Source organism: Octopus sinensis, unplaced genomic scaffold, assembly GCF_006345805.1.
Source record: "Octopus sinensis unplaced genomic scaffold, ASM634580v1 Contig00062, whole genome shotgun sequence".
NCBI lineage: Eukaryota > Metazoa > Mollusca > Cephalopoda > Octopoda > Octopodidae > Octopus > Octopus sinensis.
Window position 1 is genome coordinate 5,001 of NW_021823615.1, and position 16,805 is coordinate 21,805.

The window sequence follows — 16,805 nt, forward strand, 5'->3', positions numbered from 1 at the left end:
TTTTCCCCCATAACTTTCTGGTGCTTCCGATTATGTTGAGAAAATAAAAGCATTTGATGAGTTTCAAACCAATCCCAACTCCAGACATAATTGTTGATTAAGACATGGAAGGGATGGATTTTCAGAAAATTTCATTAAGAAATATTTATTTTAAAAAGCTTCATGAGGAACAAACAACCACATTCATATATATATATATATATATATATATATATATATATATAGGCACAGGATTGGCTGTGTGGTTAGTAGCTTGCTTACAAACCACATGGTTCCATCAGAAATCGGTTTATCGATTTTTACACTCATCGATAGTTTTTTTCTTTTTTTTTTCGTGTAACCCCATTTTGCCCATGGATTGAGAACCCTTCCAGCAAGGAAAATAAAACGCCCAAAAGGGCTCCGGAACCTCTGTTTCAGAAGCGGTTATGTTCAGATCACAACTAAGTTTATATATATGGGCAAAACACACACACACAAACATATACGTACATACACCTATTGTATACATGTTTCTGCACGCCTTTGCCCCTGCCACTGTCCCACCACCACCTCCGACCCGAGTAATACCATCAATTGAAGCAAATTTGGCTCCCGGAAGTAAGTTTTGTAACAGGAATAGAGAAGCCTACCTTCTCTCGCAGATATGTGAAAGTCATACCTCTCCTGGTCAAACTAAAGCGTTTGACCTGGTCATAAAACAAACAAAAAAATAGTGTAATAGGTGTAAAACAAATTCCTCTAAACGAATATGACCCAAAAAATGCGCGCTCACGAAAGGGGAGTGGGGGAGAGGCCTCGGAAAATTCACATCGTGGATGTTACATGTCTGACCCGGGCACAAAAACAAAAAAATAGTGTAATAGGTGTAAAACAACTTGTTCTAAACAATTATCAAGAACATACACACACACACACACCACACACACACACACAAAGAGAAAGGTTTGGTTCAAGGCAAGACTGCATTGAACTGAATTTAAATAAGCAAGAAAGATATTATCAAAGAAAAGGCCATAGGCCTCTCCTCCCACCCTCCTTTCGCGAGCGCACATTTTTTTGGTCATATTCGTTTAGAGGAAGTTGTTTTACACATATTACTATTTTTTTGTTTGTTTTTATGACCGGGTCAAACGCTTTAGGTTGACCCCTCTCCTTTCCAAAACATGAACAGTTTCGAAACATTGTTTACAAAATAATAGCTGATCGTTTGCGAAGGAGCGTGTCTACAGTCAACACGTAGGTCTTTTGCTCTGGTAACCTCTGCTCTCTCCCATGTTCACGCACGACCAGCTATATATCGCTATGATTAGGGACAACGGATTCTGCTAATTAGGAAATTAGTTGTGGAGAAACGGAGAATATCGTTTATGTTGCCCGTATATATATATACGCAACACACACACACACAAACATTGCATATATGTGTCTTTTACGCATACATGCTCGCGTGTGTGTATGCGTGACTGAAGTCATTCACACATACAAACATACATAACAACACCTGTCTGTCTGTTATTGACAGTAAAAAGACGAAATTATAAAAATCTCTCTCCCTCCCTCTCTTTACACCGTCGCTAGGAGGGGACTTAATTAATGTTTGCTTTGTAAACAATGGTAGCTTTCGCCATCTTAAAAATTTAGAAGTTATGGCTCAAAATTATTTACCGCTATTCGCGGGTGTCTCGGAGGAAATTTGACGAAAATACTGCTGGGGTCGTGACGAATGACCCCCTAAAATTTGAGCGTGCCAATTGTAAATGTGCATAAATTACAAAACTGTGCATAAATTACAAAAACGTACACACACACATACACACATCTGGCCTTATATATATACAGATATATATATGCATGAGTGGCTGTGTGGTAAGTAGCTTGCTTACGAACCGCATGGTTCCAGGTTCAGTCCCACTGCGTGGCACCTTGGGCAAGTGTCTTCTACTATAGCCTTGGGCCAACCAAAGCCTTGTGAGTGGATTTGGTAGACGGAAACTGAAAGAAGCCTGTCGTATATATGTATATATATATGTATGTGTGTGTATATGTTTGTGTGTCTGTGTTTGTCCCCCTAGCATTGCTTGACAACCGATGTTTATGTCCCCGTCACTTAGCGGTTCGGCAAAAGAGACCGATAGCATAAGTACTGGGCTTACAAAAGAATAAGTCCCGGGGTCGAGTTGCTTGATTAAAGGCGGTGCTCCAGCATGGCCGCAGTCAATTGACTGAAACAAGTAAAAGAGTAAAAGAGTAAAGAGTAATATATTGCGTGTGTGTGTGTGTGTGCTTGTGTGTCTGTGTTTGTCCCCAACATCGCTTGACAACCGATGCTGGTGTGTTTATGTCCCCGTAAACTAGCTTTACTGCAAAAGAAACTAATAAAAAAAGTACAAGGCTTACTGGGGTCGATTTGCTCGACTAACGACAGTGCTCCAGCATGGCCACAGTCACATGACTGAAACAAATGAAAGAATAAAAGAATAAATGTAACTATGAACACACACACACGCGAACACACATACACACACACACACACACATTTTGCTGCTCTATGTGTTTATTTATTGAGTTATTCATCCTATATATATGTGTGTTTGTGTGTGTGTATAAATATATTTATATGTACATATGTATGTGTGTATACGCGTGTGTGTATATACAATAGAAATCTCTATTACCTACTCCCCACCCCAATCATTCCACCTGTTTAATTAATTTCATTCCTTCTCTTCTCTTTTTCTGTGAGTTTTTCTTTTAATTCTTCACCACCCAACTCCCCTTTCAGACACCATTTTTAATGTTTTTATTCTTTTCTTTTTCAGGTTAATCCTCGAAATAAATATGGTCGCACACCGCTGCACGTGGCCTGTTATTGGGGAAAGTTGCACACTGTCGACATTTTGTTGGGTCACAATGGCATTGATGCCAATGTGGTTGATAACGATGGAGACACACCACTGCATGAGGCAGTTCGGGGGTAAGTCCCCATTGGATCTGGAATATCCAAATCTGTTTCTTTTACGTTTTCAATAATGTTTGTTTCTTTTTCATTGAGTCATTCATGTCATAATCCCACCATGGGGTCATTGTCTTTCTTCTCTCTTTCGCACTGTAATCTACTTTATTAATTAATCATCACCATAATTGTTATTGTTGTTGCCTGACTGGACACTTTACTTCATCTCGTTCTCCATTACCTCAACGTCACAGGTTCAAATCCTCTCTCTTCTTCCTTTCATCCCATCTAGCACTACTTTCTCTCTCTCTCTCTCTCTCACTCTCTCTCTTTCTTCCTCACTCTCTCTCCTTTGTAGTTTCCCTATTTACTCCGACCCTGGGCTAAATACAGAATCATCCCCTTACAGTATTTACATTTGTCTCTTTATGTTCCATGTTCAAATCCTACCAGAATATTTACTATCACTCTGCGGTCAATATAATCTGTACCAGTAATACCCAGGGGTTCCTTTAATAAACTGTCTTCCTTCTTTTCTCCAGTTCTTGTTTCTTATTACTTTTGAAGAATATAAATTGTGTTATTTTATTTACGACTCTTTACGTTCAGAGTTCAAATCCTGCCAAGGTCAACTTCTCCTTCCATCTTTGCAAGGTTGATAAAATACAATACCAGTCATGTACTGGGGTTCATATGATTACCTGTAGCCCTTTTTTCCTTCCTAAATTTCATGTTTATATAAGTTGTCAGAATTCTTAGCAGTATTTTTCCTGTCTTTACATTTCTGGGTTTACTCAGGTGTGTATATATCATTGTTCTACTGTGTAGAGTGTGTATTGAATAAATATATATGTGTGTGTGAGTATGTGTGTAATAATTGCTGTAATTAAGTTATTGTGACCTAATTACATTTGTTTTCTTTAATGACCTAATAACTATTATCTCAAGCTGTGTGATGTTTGTTTTTTTCATGTTTTTCTTTCCTCATCCATTACTTTCAGGCGAAACTATAAAGTGGTGTGTGCGATGCTGTCCAAGGTTAGTTAATAAATACATATTATATACACTCTCCAGTATTATATTGATCTGTATAATATAAATATTATCAAGGTACCAGTAAAATAATGAGGTTAGGTTTATCACATGTACTACAAAAGCCTTGTGTTTGTGGAGGAATTGTATATTGATAATGTTGATGTTGATATTAGCGGTGTTGACAGTCCAACTGACCACCATCACTGATAATAATATCTTTAATGGTCAAATGAAACTACGTCATTACGAGATGAACCAAAATATAACAGACATCATGTGTATATATGTATATACATATATATATATATATTAATTGTTTCAGGCATTTGACTGCGGTCATGCTGGGGCATCACCTTGAATTTTTAGTCAAATGTATCTATCCCAGTCCTTTCTTTTATTTTAAGCATATCACTTATCCTCTCAGCCTCTTTACCGAACCGCTACACACACACACACACACAAATGCAAACACTAACTCACACACACACACATACATAGGCACACACATAGACACACACCTGTTATGAAGCTTCTTTCAGTTTTCATTTCCCAAATCCGCCTATAAAATTTTGTTCAGCCCTAGGTAAGGGTAGAATATACTTGCCTGAGTTTCCCTGCAGAGGGATTCAACGTGGAAGAGTGTATGGCTGGGAAAAATGTTCCTTACACTACAACCATGTATATATGGATGTGTGTGTCTATCTATTTCTTTCTTTCTATCTCTCTCGCTCTCTCTCTCTCTCTCTCTCTCTATCTATCTATCTATCTATCTATCTATCTGTCTGTCTGTCTCTCTATCTCTCACTCTGTTTGTCTATCTATCTATCTCTCTCTCTATCTATCTATCTGTCTATCTATCTATCTATCTATCTATCTGTCTGTGTGTCTGTCTCTCTATCTCTCTCTCTGCCTATCTATCTATCTATCTATCTACCTATCTATCTATCTATCTATCTATCTATCTATCTATCTATCTATCTATCTATCTATCTGTCTGTCTGTCTCTCTATCTCTCTCTGTCTATCTATCTATCTATCTATCTATCTATCTATCTATCTATCTATCTATCTATCTATCTATCTATCTATCTATCTATCTGTCTGTCTGTCTGTCTCTCTATGTCTCTCTCTGTCTATCTATCTATCTTTCTATCTATCTATCTATCTATCTATCTATCTATCTATCTATCTATCTATCTATCTATCAATCTAACTATATATATATATATATATATATATATACATATATATATATATATGTATGTATATATACAGATCATCATCATCATCATACTTGCTTGGCCCCGATAGATTATATTGAGGCAAATTTCCTGCAGCTGGATGCTCTCCCTATCGCCAACCTTCTCCTCTTCTTTTCAAGGAAACTAACATTTGCCAAGAACTAGACATGTTCCCGCAGAATGTTGGAAATAAGAGACCCTGCTTATATGACAGTGGCACTCATTTACAACTATTACACAGATGTCAAGACAAAGAGACACTCACACACACACAAGCGTATACGCACTCACATATAAGATGAATACTCATATATATATATATACATACACACACAATGAAGTCTGTGTGTGTCTGTGCGTATATATATGTATGGATATATACATACATACACATATATATATATGCAGATATATATATATATGTGTGTGTTGTGTGTGTGTGTGTCTATGCATTGGGATATGTATATATTTATACGCACACACACACACACATATATATATATACATATAAAGTAAGAAATTATAAGATGAATATATTTCTTTCACCAGTTACATCATTTCACAGAAATTTTCGTGTATGATAAATTCTTTTACATGTCTGCATTAGTGTATAGGTTATAAATCATACAGTGCCATCGTACAATTTACAAAGTAAAACAGGTATAAATGACAAGCACCTCAGTTCATAGAATATCATGTTTACATCCATTCTTCAATGCAATATACATATACAAGAACAGAATTTTATTTTTAAAATATTAATGTATGGAAGACAATAATTTACAAAACAGTTTTTTATAGAAGAGAGAAGGAGATTTAGTAAGATATCAAAAAGGAAGCAGTAAATATACATACATGCATATACACTTATATATACATATATATATATATATATATATACTTATATATGAATGTATATAAAAAAATTGGGGTGGTTTCCCATCAATAAAGGGTTTAGCTTTGTACCGGATCGTAAGGCCCCAAAACCTGTTGGCCTAAGACCTCTTCAAAATATGGAAGGGAAAAAGCCTGGGATTTACGTTTTCTGCAAACGATCCTTTCAGCTCCCTGGCAAGAGATCATCCCAGTGACCATGTGGCTTCTATTAAATACCTCACCATTGAAGCGTTTCTACATATTCACTGAAACCACGGGTCTCCCATAAATATGAAAGAATTTGACCTTGGATACTCCAGCAATAACATCCCCATGTCATCCAACGAACTATACACCCGTATGCAGCTGGAAAATTTGCATACTGTATTAGGCGTATGAGGTGAAGGGCTTTTCCACCCTCCATATTTAGAAGAGGTCTTAGGTCAACAGGTTTTGGGATCTAATGATACGCCCTGAAGCTAAATCCTTTTTGGACCGGAAACCAAGGGTAATCCCGGAAACCGGCCTTCCCCAGTTTTAAAATATACACTGCTCTACATCTTAGAGTGTGCTTCTTCTCCGGATTTATCTTTTCTACAATCAAAACATATATATACATAGATATGTCATTATTCAGTTTATTTCCAGATATTCTATTTTTCACTTTCTGTCAACATCCGCCGGACAGCTAAACTATGCACAGTTTCTCTATGTATGTATGTATGTATGTATGTATGTATGTATGTTGTATGTATGTATGTATGTATGTATGTATGTGTGTTGTGTGTGTGTGTGTGTGTGTGTGTGTGTGTGTGTGTGTGTGTGTGTGTGTGTGTGTGTATGTATGTATGTTTGCACGCACACACTCACACACGTTGTGATATAATTGCCACTTAGTCTACCTCAGGAATTTCACGGTTTTTTAGTTTTATTACAAATGGGGGATTGGGAAATGGAGTATTGACCCATTTTGCATCGGACACTTGTGGGTTGGATACTGTATAATTGGATGTATTGCAACCTCCGGTGCAGATGCATCTCATCTGGTGTCTTGTTTTACAGAAGAAACCTCACTAAATATTCTCGGTTTCGCTTGACATGTTGTTGCCAGGAGGTTGTTGGCTATAATGCTATAATCCAAGAACCTACTGACAACAACAACATACCAAGCGACACCGAGAACTCTCCCACCCGCAAGGAATCGATGCAACATGGGTCAAACCAATGGTTGTGATGAATACATTTTCTCGGGAACTTCATTTTACATATTCCTCATTCAACATTTATATTTATATATCCAACAGTAATGTATATAAATCTCTCTCTCTCTCTCTCTCTCTCTCTCTCCTCTCTCTCTCTCTATATATATATATATTTATATTTGAGTGTGTCTCTGTGTATGTGTGTGTGCAAGCGCATTAATTTCATGGTGGTGGACACTAACCACCTCAACAGTTTTATGAACCTCTTATTAATTATAGCAACATCAAAAGTATACTTTAGAAATTTAAATTCTTCTTTACTAGTCTTGATCTGTTAATCATGTGTTCACTCGTGTTCAGCTCCCCTAAAACTTACTATAGTTAGGAAGAAAGGTAGATTAAGCTGAAACAATCTATTTAGGACATCTTTATCCTGTCTAGAACACATTCTCATAGCAACATCTAGAGGATCTTACGAAGGTTGATTTTACGGACAAACATCAAATGTACATGATCAGTTTGATCAAGTATACAGTAGAAGACAATAATGACACATTGATATCCATCCTGATTTTCATGTAAATTTTCATTTTCTATTTTTACTTCCACAAAGGGTTCTGTTCAGTTGGATATTCAAAACAATCAGAAAAGGACACCATTGCTTGAAGCCGTTTCCCGGGGTCACCTCGGAATGACACACAAGCTAATAGCACTGGGTGCAGACATAAATGCTGTTGATGGTGAAGGTAACAGCTGTTTGCACCTGGCCGTGGAAAGAGAAGTGTTTGATTCCGAGGATGCACCCTTGGATTTACTAAACGAAGTAAGTTTTAAAATTGTTTGTGTATATACATGCGTGTGTGTCTGTGTGTGTGTGTCTGTGTGTGTCTGTGTGTGTGAGTGTGTGTGTGTCTGTGTGATTTTGTATATTTGGGAGTCTTTGTGGGAGTGTGAGAGAGAGAGACAGGCAGACAGACAAACTTTGCTTGTCATGTATCAATTCTCCCCTATCAACCCCATCCTCCATTACCATTCCGTGATCCAGTCTCCCCTTGTGACCCGAGTGATATTATGTAACAAACAATATTCCATCTCCTTTCACTCTCAAAGATGTCGTCTCACCACGGTCGAGAGGTGACCCATCTCGGTTGTTGGCCATATAAACACAGCCATCACAATGTGACGGAGAAGTGGCCTATTTAATAGAGGAGATATTATTCTCAATTAACAATGATGCAGGATAGAAGAGATGTCTGAGCTTTATAGTGCTGGTGCCATGGTAAAGACATCCAGTCCATTCTATGAAGAATTCTGAGTGAAACTGCTCTCTATCCTACTTCTTGTACACGACATGAATCCACTGCCTTCTTGTGGACATGTCATAACATTGTTCAATGTTAAGACACTAGAGGATAAATGCAATAAAGCATGGTCCTTAGTGAGTTTTCCAGTATTTAAGTTCTGTACTTAGGCACACACACACACAACACACACACACACACACACACACACACACACACACACACACACACACTCACACACACACTCACACAGACAAACACACACAAGTAATGATTTTGAGTTTGAGTATATATCTTGTAAAATGCTGTTTAAAGCCCGTTTACTGTATTCGGCTATCTGATGTCATCAACAGTATGGACTTCAATACTACTGGACTTTTTGCTGTCATCTCATAAATGAAGCAGTTTTTTATAATCCTTATATTTCTCAAAATTAAGATAAACAAAGTACTTTTTTCTGTTAATCTAAAACATATTCTCCTTCATTGTCTACAATGCTCTTCCATCTATCTGGTAGACTTGCAAGTCGCCTCTTCCAAAATTCACTTGTCCGTGATTAAAAATACTCCTCCATTACTCTTCTGACTTGACACTAATTCCTGCTTCCTTTACTTTACCGTAATCATTCAAAGATGCTTCTTGCTTAATTATGGAAACATTATTGATATGTTTGGTCATGTCTGTGTGGTATTGACTTTGTTATGTTATAGGTGTTTTTGTTTCTGATATAACTTATGTTCTTTCTTCTCATGTTGTGTTATATTTATATATACAATACTCTTTCTTATGGCCACATGCTCGCCTTTATCAAGCCAATTATATAGGTTGGTTCTTGTTGGTTTGTTCTTCCTATATTTGACTTTTCTATTGAATATATTGACAAGTAAATATTTACTCATTAATAAGCTTGATGTTAATCAATACAGTTTGTCCTGCTCAATGTAATGACAATATATTTAGAGAGTGTCTCAGTGTTGAAAGCAAAGTAAAAACATGAAAATGGGAAATGGACTCAATTAAAGAATATGTAGGAACTCAATACTTTGTAATTGCTTTAATTGGTGGATAAATAACCTATGAGTAAATTTAGATGAACTTTTGTGTAATTAGGGGCATTTGCTTTGAATATTTGTGTAATATTGTCATCATTTTATATTTCATCATTTGTAGTGCTGCACTTCCCTTAACCTGAAAATAGAAGAAAGGCTCTCTGGTATAGTGGTTGCGAGATATCTCGCCAGCCAGGGAGCGGACTTTCACCATAAAAACAACAAAAATAACACACCATTGGACCTCATTAACGACCCAAATTTGAGAAAAAAATTAGAAGCATTTTTACCACCACAGTAAGTATTTCCTGGCAATGGAACAGATAAACCAGTACATTTTCTATTTTGTATATAATCATATTTATATGTTTATTTCGTTTTAATTCTACCCATACATTATACTGTCGCTAGTGTTTTTGTCAAAGGCCACACAATAAACAATATGCAGTTCTCAGGAGATCAAAGAAAGAAAATGATTTTGATTACATTCACATGATTCGTAGTGTTGACATTTATACTTCACTGTCCACCCCCAACCTACCCCTCTTCGTTCCCTATTTTAAAGATTTGTGATCAATAGGAAAATATAGATCTAAATAATGAAGTGAATGAATTCCATTTTGAGACTGTTACTTAGAAATAAGTGGAATTTATCTGTCTACCAACATCTTTTTCTCACTCTTCTATGTCCGAATCAGTCAATATTACGAATGATTTCATAGAAAAATAACCTACAAACACACACCAACAGCGCATATATTATATTTCTGCAAATACTGATGGAATATTGCCACATATCTTCATAGAAAAAAAACTGCCAGGAAACGTAAATAATTCAAGTAACACATATACCATTACTAGGTGTTTTAGTCGCCTTTGACTCCCGTATTTTATAAGATTTGGCAATTTCTTTGCCATACATCTCTCTGTATTAGCTACTTAAGAAGCAGACACATTTGCCCCTCGGTGAATATACAAAACTTTCTTTGTCTGTTGAAATTCAAATATTACTCTTGTACTTGTTTCAGTCATTTGACTGCGGCCATGCTGGAGCACTGCCTTTAGTCGAAAGATTCGACCCCAGAACTTATTCTTTGTAAGCCTAGTACTTATTTGCCGCAACGCTAGATTACGGGAATATAAACACACCAACATCGGTTGTGAAGCGATGATGGAGGGACAAACACAGACAAACAAATATTATACAACCACACACACACACACACACACACCACACACACACACACAACATATATATATATATAATATATATATATATATATTATATATATGCGACGGGCTTCTTTCAGGTTCCCTCTACCAAATCCATTCAAAAAGCATTGGTCGTCCGAATATATAGTAGAAGTCACTTGCCCAAAGTGCCACGCAGTGGGATTGAACCCAGAACCATGTGGTTGGTAATCAAGCTACTTATCACATCTACTCCTGCGCCTGTTGTTCATAGATATTGATTTTTGGACTGTACAAATATTGATCTGTTTTCTTCAATTGACAAGCTTCAGAATATTTTATTTGCTTTTACAAATGAGTTTATGTCAATGTTATTATCATTATTATTATTATTATTATTATTATTATTATTATTATTATTATTATTATTATTATTATAATGATGATGATGATGATGATAATAACAACAACAATAATAATAATAATAATGATAATAATGATAATAATAATAATGATAATAATAATAATAATAATAATAATGATAATGATAATAATGCCCGGATGCAGTACCAGGCAGTGGCTCTCATGGCTTCTGATCTTACTGATTGGTAGTGTTATCATGTACATTGTTTTGTCTTGGTATAAAAGATGGGCTACAGCAAATATTCTGCTCAATACCACAGATTTGCTTGTCAGTTGTTTGACCTTAACCAGTTGAGCATGTCCCTTAGTGGGTGACAAAATGTGCATCTCTGATCACGAGCAGAAGTAGTGGGGGAGCATCAAAGCCATGTGTTGAGAGGGACTTTTTGGGGTTGGACAATTCACCTCTGGAAACATGGGTGTTTCGTTCAACATCCTTAAACAATCCTTATTCAGGGACCTTTTGAGCGGGATGGGCTAATCGGCCAGAAGAAAATTCTAGCTGGGCCTCACTGCAAGGTCATGCGCTGTTTATCTTGATATGAGATCACCATGTCGCGCACATATGTTTGTGATGCATGTGTCTGGTGTACCCTTATCAGACGGGTAGTCATGGGGGTATACTGGGGCTTCGCATATTTATACCCCAGTGTTATTTTTATGGTATGCTCTGCTCTCTCACTCAATAATAATAACAATAATCAATAATAATAATAATAATAATAATAATAATAATAATGATAATAATAATAATAATAAGAAGAAGAGAAGAAGAAGAAAAGAAGAAGAAGACGAGTAGAAAGAAGAAGAAGAAGAAGAAGAAGAAGAAGAAGAAGAAGTAGAAGAAGAAGAAGAAGAAGAAGAAGAAGAGAAGAAGAAGAAGAAGAAAAAGAAGAAGAAGTCTACAGAGCGCAGCTGATATTATTGGAAAGGGGCAAAATAAGGGAGAGAAAACTAGAACTACATGCACGATACATATAATAAAGCCTCTCAAAATCATGGTGGAAAATATCTCATCAGCATTGCCCAAATGATGTTGGCATCAGCTTTAAGATATACCCAAGTCCTGGGCCCCGTATTATCGGCCCACAACATAAATCAAACTCGCATCACATAACAACAATACGGCAAAATTATTTCACCTCAAGTGGACCCACTCCATTTAGCATACATTAAAGCAGAAAAAGACCCCCATAAAGTTCAAGAAGTATTTGGAAAAATCCTTCAAGAAACCCCGGATAAAACTCCAACACCAGGATATGTCCCCGTAAACAGCAACTCTCTCCTCGAGTGGGTCATGTTGTCCGCATCCTGATTCGCCCGGTAGTGGGATTACGTTAAACATGACCGGCACTAATACTGGCCGAAACCTATCATGCATACATACACATATATATATATATATATATATATATATATATATTGATAGATATATCATCATCATCATCATCGTTTAACATCCGTTTTCCGTGGTAGCACGGGTTGCACGAAAATATACATAAGTAATATTTGTAGGCACGCCAACATGAGTATTTGTTCGAATGGACTCTACTGCGAATGTTTAACCCCAAGAGAACAACTCCTGTAAGTAATTAACGACGCAGAGGTGCATCCGATTAATTGCGAGCAGGGGATCGAACCCCTACCATCTTATAGCAACAGGACCAGCAGACCAGGTCTGGTTTCGGGCTATTCCTGCCACTGCTCAGTACTGGACACCTCATCTGCTAATCTGTGGAGACAGGGTGTATATAATAAAGTATGTGTCTATAAAGAAACCTGTGTAGATATATTTGTTCAGAAGAATTGAGTTCGATGTTAGAAGTGAAATATATTTCTGGAATATATGCAGTTCACTGTGTGTCAACCAATTTCTATGATGTATCAGGGTCAAGACAAACATTTATCAATGTATGTATACATGTGTGTGTATGTATGTATGTGTGTTTGTGAGCATGCCATTTAACTACACACAATTCTGTATGTATGTAATTGTTTAAAGAAGAATTTCTGATATACTCTTGCTTGTCACTGGAGTGTCTCATAATATTCCCTACTCCAAACATGTACATGATGTAATATTTCTAATATTTCTTATAAATGAATGTTATTGGTTTGATATGTTTCTATTTTGTTCCACAGGTGTTTGTGGTGCAAAAATAAAACGGCCACAACAAAAGTTCATCCCTGTGAACACCTTCTGACATGTGAAGAATGTTCAAACGTTCCACTTAAACGATGCCTGAGGTGTTTGAAACCTGTAACAAGCAGAGGTCGAGTTGGTAAGAATATTCTTTGCTGATCTGTCTGTTTGTCCTGCTTGTCCCATTGCCCTTATTGTGTAGAATAATATACTTCATGTTGTTATGTAGACAGAGGTCTGCCATAATCTGGCAGATTTATGATAAAAGGTGTTCCTAGTGTCTGTTCTCTGTAATAGTATATCTCTCACACTACATCCACTAAACATTGACCTTATCCAAGTAGGAAACATGTCACACTTCAAGAGGGTTGTAGTCTGCAACATAAAAATAATGGAGGATTCTGCAAGATAATTAGTGAGTAACTGAAGTATCAATAAATCTCCATCAACTCTATAATTAATTATGAGTTATTAGAAGATAATTAAATACAACAGTACTTACAAGGACATCTGTGTCATCTTTGGCAAAGTATTAAATTCAGTAGAATATTTTAAAGGAGTAAAATTATATGTCACTAGTTTGAGAGACTTTAACACACAATTCTATGTTGTTAAATTATACTATGATGTGTAAAATTTGGAAATATTTATTTCAGAGTCTGTAAACCTGGATGAGAAACTTCTTCATAGTGTAGCAAAGAAGTTGGGGAATAAATGGCAGCAACTTGGTGAGTAAAAAAAAGCACTTGATTTCTATAAATTCTGCCATCATTTCAACTTTTGTTTGTTAGAATGACTGAGAACAGGTTCCATTCCTAATTTTCTTTCGAATGGTTAGCTAAAGATATTACTGAAATATCACCGAGTATGGTGAAATAGATAAATTAGAAGATACACAAGAGTTAATAGTGTCGTTTGGGACAGGTAACTAAATTCTATTATTGTTTACAGGTAAACAGGTGAGTTAATGTCAATGTTTCTATTTGTTTACGTTGCTATTTAATATACTGGTAGGTTGTTGTTGTTGTTTAGGCAGATGTATGCCTTAATCTGGCAGACTTAAGAGGAAAAGTGTCCCAGGTGTGACGCCGTTCTTTTCTTGGCAGAACAGGACCACATTATCAAATGCAACATTCTTACAGGAGACTGTGTGTCTCGTGAGACATGTTGTAGTAACTCTCCTGGTTAGCCTGTTTCTCAATATTTATTGTAGTCCTTTAGCCCCAGGACAACCTATAGTCCTCTCTCAAACCAGACAGGCCCTATTGTTGATTATTTTCCAGGGTCGCCTGAACTCAGCCCTTTAAGTTAAGGAAATACAAAATATAAAATAATCATCCTAACAGAAGTTGTAAAGACAACTTGACTTTGTTTGTCAATTGAAATCATTTCACTCTTCTTCTTTGCTTTACAAACCTCATTTGGAAAGGCATGAACATCACAATAAACCAGGTTTCCTTGTCTCAAAGTTTAACAACAGAAAGTATCTTTTATACAATGCTCCTAGTATTTACAGTAATGTATTCTACCTATGGTACCTATATGCATGTAGGTAGAATGCACCGTAGAGAAATGTCTTTACGTGGGACATTGATCTGTGCTGGGGACTAGATTTGAACCTTCGTTCCCTGACACAAAAGGTCATGACAATCACCGCAGTCATCTGATAGAAATGATTTACTTAAATTAAAAAAGGACATCATGTATGACGTGGCCAACTTGTTATATCTTTTGAATTCATATAAAATGTACCAGTCATATACTGGGGTAAAATCGATTCACTAACAGCAGTCCATTATCCTCATCTTCCGTTCATTTTTCTCCCACAGTTGTGGTCTTTGTCAGGTTTAACTTTTTTCCTTCCATTTAGATCTCCTGCCATTTCTTTACCCAAATTTTATTTTTCACACTCCCCTCCCCATATTTCTACCATCTCCTCTCTCATGTATTAGGGTGACAACTAAGTTCCCTCTATTTTGTTGTTTTAAAATTTAAAAGGTTTTATAAAAAAACCAGCTAATTAATGAATAATGTATTCACCCTTGTTGTTTACAACTTCTTCCCAACGTTCAACAAGATTTGTAATACCTCGTTCGTAGAAATCACCCGATTTCGACTCGAAAAATTGATCCAACCAAGCTCTCAATTCTGCATCAGTATTGAACGAAACTCCGCGTATATCATTTGAAAGAGATCGAAAGAGGTAGAAATCCGTTGGTGCCAAATCAGGAGAGTACGGCGGGTTTGGCAGCACTTCCCAGCCATGCGTTTGAATGGCTTCCTTGGTTATATTGGCGATGTGAGGGCGGGAGTTGTCGTGCAGCAGAAGAACTCCATGCTGACGATTAGGTCTTTTCTCTTGAATAGCTGTGTTGAGCCGTTCCATCTTTTGAACATAGAGTTCCGTGTTAACCGTTTGGTTCCGTTCAAGCAACTCGTAAGGATAATTCCTTCCCAGCCCCACCATACGCACAACATCGCTTTACGCAGATGAAGATCTTTTCACGCGCGGTGTCGCTTGTTTACCGGGGTTAAGCCATTCCTTACGCTGCTTCATATTGATGTACAGGCACCATTTTCCGACTCTAGTAACGATTCGGCCAAGAAATCGTTGCCTGTGTCCATGAGTTGAGCGGTGACGAGCAAACAAGCCAGCAGAAATTGTGGCTCGTTGATTTCTGCTGTTGTCACTTAAAGCATGCTGAACCCATGCTCCATACTTCTGAACCCATCCCATCGAGTGAAGATGCTTCTCTATAGCAGTGTGAGAGCATTCCATTTTCTCTGACTGTTCCCCTGTCATTTGACATGAATTTTCGTGCAAAAGTTGGTTTAATTTTTCGCAAATCGCTCTCATCGAACTCAACTGGACGGCAGAACAAAGTGCATCTTGAGGTCAAAATTTCCATTTGTGAACATGGCATACCAATCACAAGCGGTTCTTTCAGTTATGGCACCCTCTCCATACACTGTACAAATGTCGCGAGCAGCTTTTGCAGCCTTAGAACCTTGATTAAAAGCAAAAAGTAGGTGTCGAAAATGCTCGTTTTTCTTAACATGACATTCAGTTTTAATGATCTGAAAATAAACAAAAATTAACTAAAATTAACTACAAAGAAAACAAAATAGATTCCAAAATGATTCAAAATAGAATTCTCAAAGCAAAAATAGATTCCAAAATTTAAAAACGCCATAAATTCCAAAATTTATAAAAACCGCGCGAACTTAGTTGCCAACCCAATACTATCTCTGCTTCTTTGAAGTCCTGCCTTCGTTTTTGCTATAACACTTCTCATTGTAAGGGTACCTTGAAACCTCTCCATTATAAGAATTTCTCTAAAGAGTGGAAGAAATCATTATTATGAGTCATGAATACAGAAAGACTAGCT

General features: G+C 36.8%; 1 protein-coding gene across 5 annotated transcripts in view; it reads left to right on the top strand.

The window, feature by feature from the left end:
- LOC115226840 (E3 ubiquitin-protein ligase MIB1-like) overlaps nucleotides 1–16,198 on the top strand; it is a 17,477-nt gene extending 1,279 nt beyond the window's left edge. The window contains exons 2-9 of one of the 5 annotated variants that reach the window (XM_036515487.1): nucleotides 2,823–2,977; nucleotides 3,958–3,987; nucleotides 6,067–6,072; nucleotides 7,922–8,132; nucleotides 9,781–9,956; nucleotides 13,416–13,555; nucleotides 14,073–14,148; nucleotides 15,608–16,196. In XM_036515487.1, coding sequence (XP_036371380.1) covers nucleotides 2,823–2,977; nucleotides 3,958–3,987; nucleotides 6,067–6,072; nucleotides 7,922–8,132; nucleotides 9,781–9,956; nucleotides 13,416–13,555; nucleotides 14,073–14,148; nucleotides 15,608–15,623 — 810 coding nt within the window. In that variant the 3' untranslated portion in view covers nucleotides 15,624–16,196. Of the gene's footprint in view, nucleotides 1–2,822; nucleotides 2,982–3,957; nucleotides 3,995–6,066; nucleotides 6,073–7,921; nucleotides 8,133–9,780; nucleotides 9,957–13,415; nucleotides 13,556–14,072; nucleotides 14,335–15,607 lie in introns of those variants that run through there. The other 4 variants (XM_036515488.1, XM_029797838.2, XM_029797839.2 and 1 more) reach the window with 4 other exon arrangements.
- The last annotated feature ends 607 nt before the right edge of the window (nucleotides 16,199–16,805 follow it).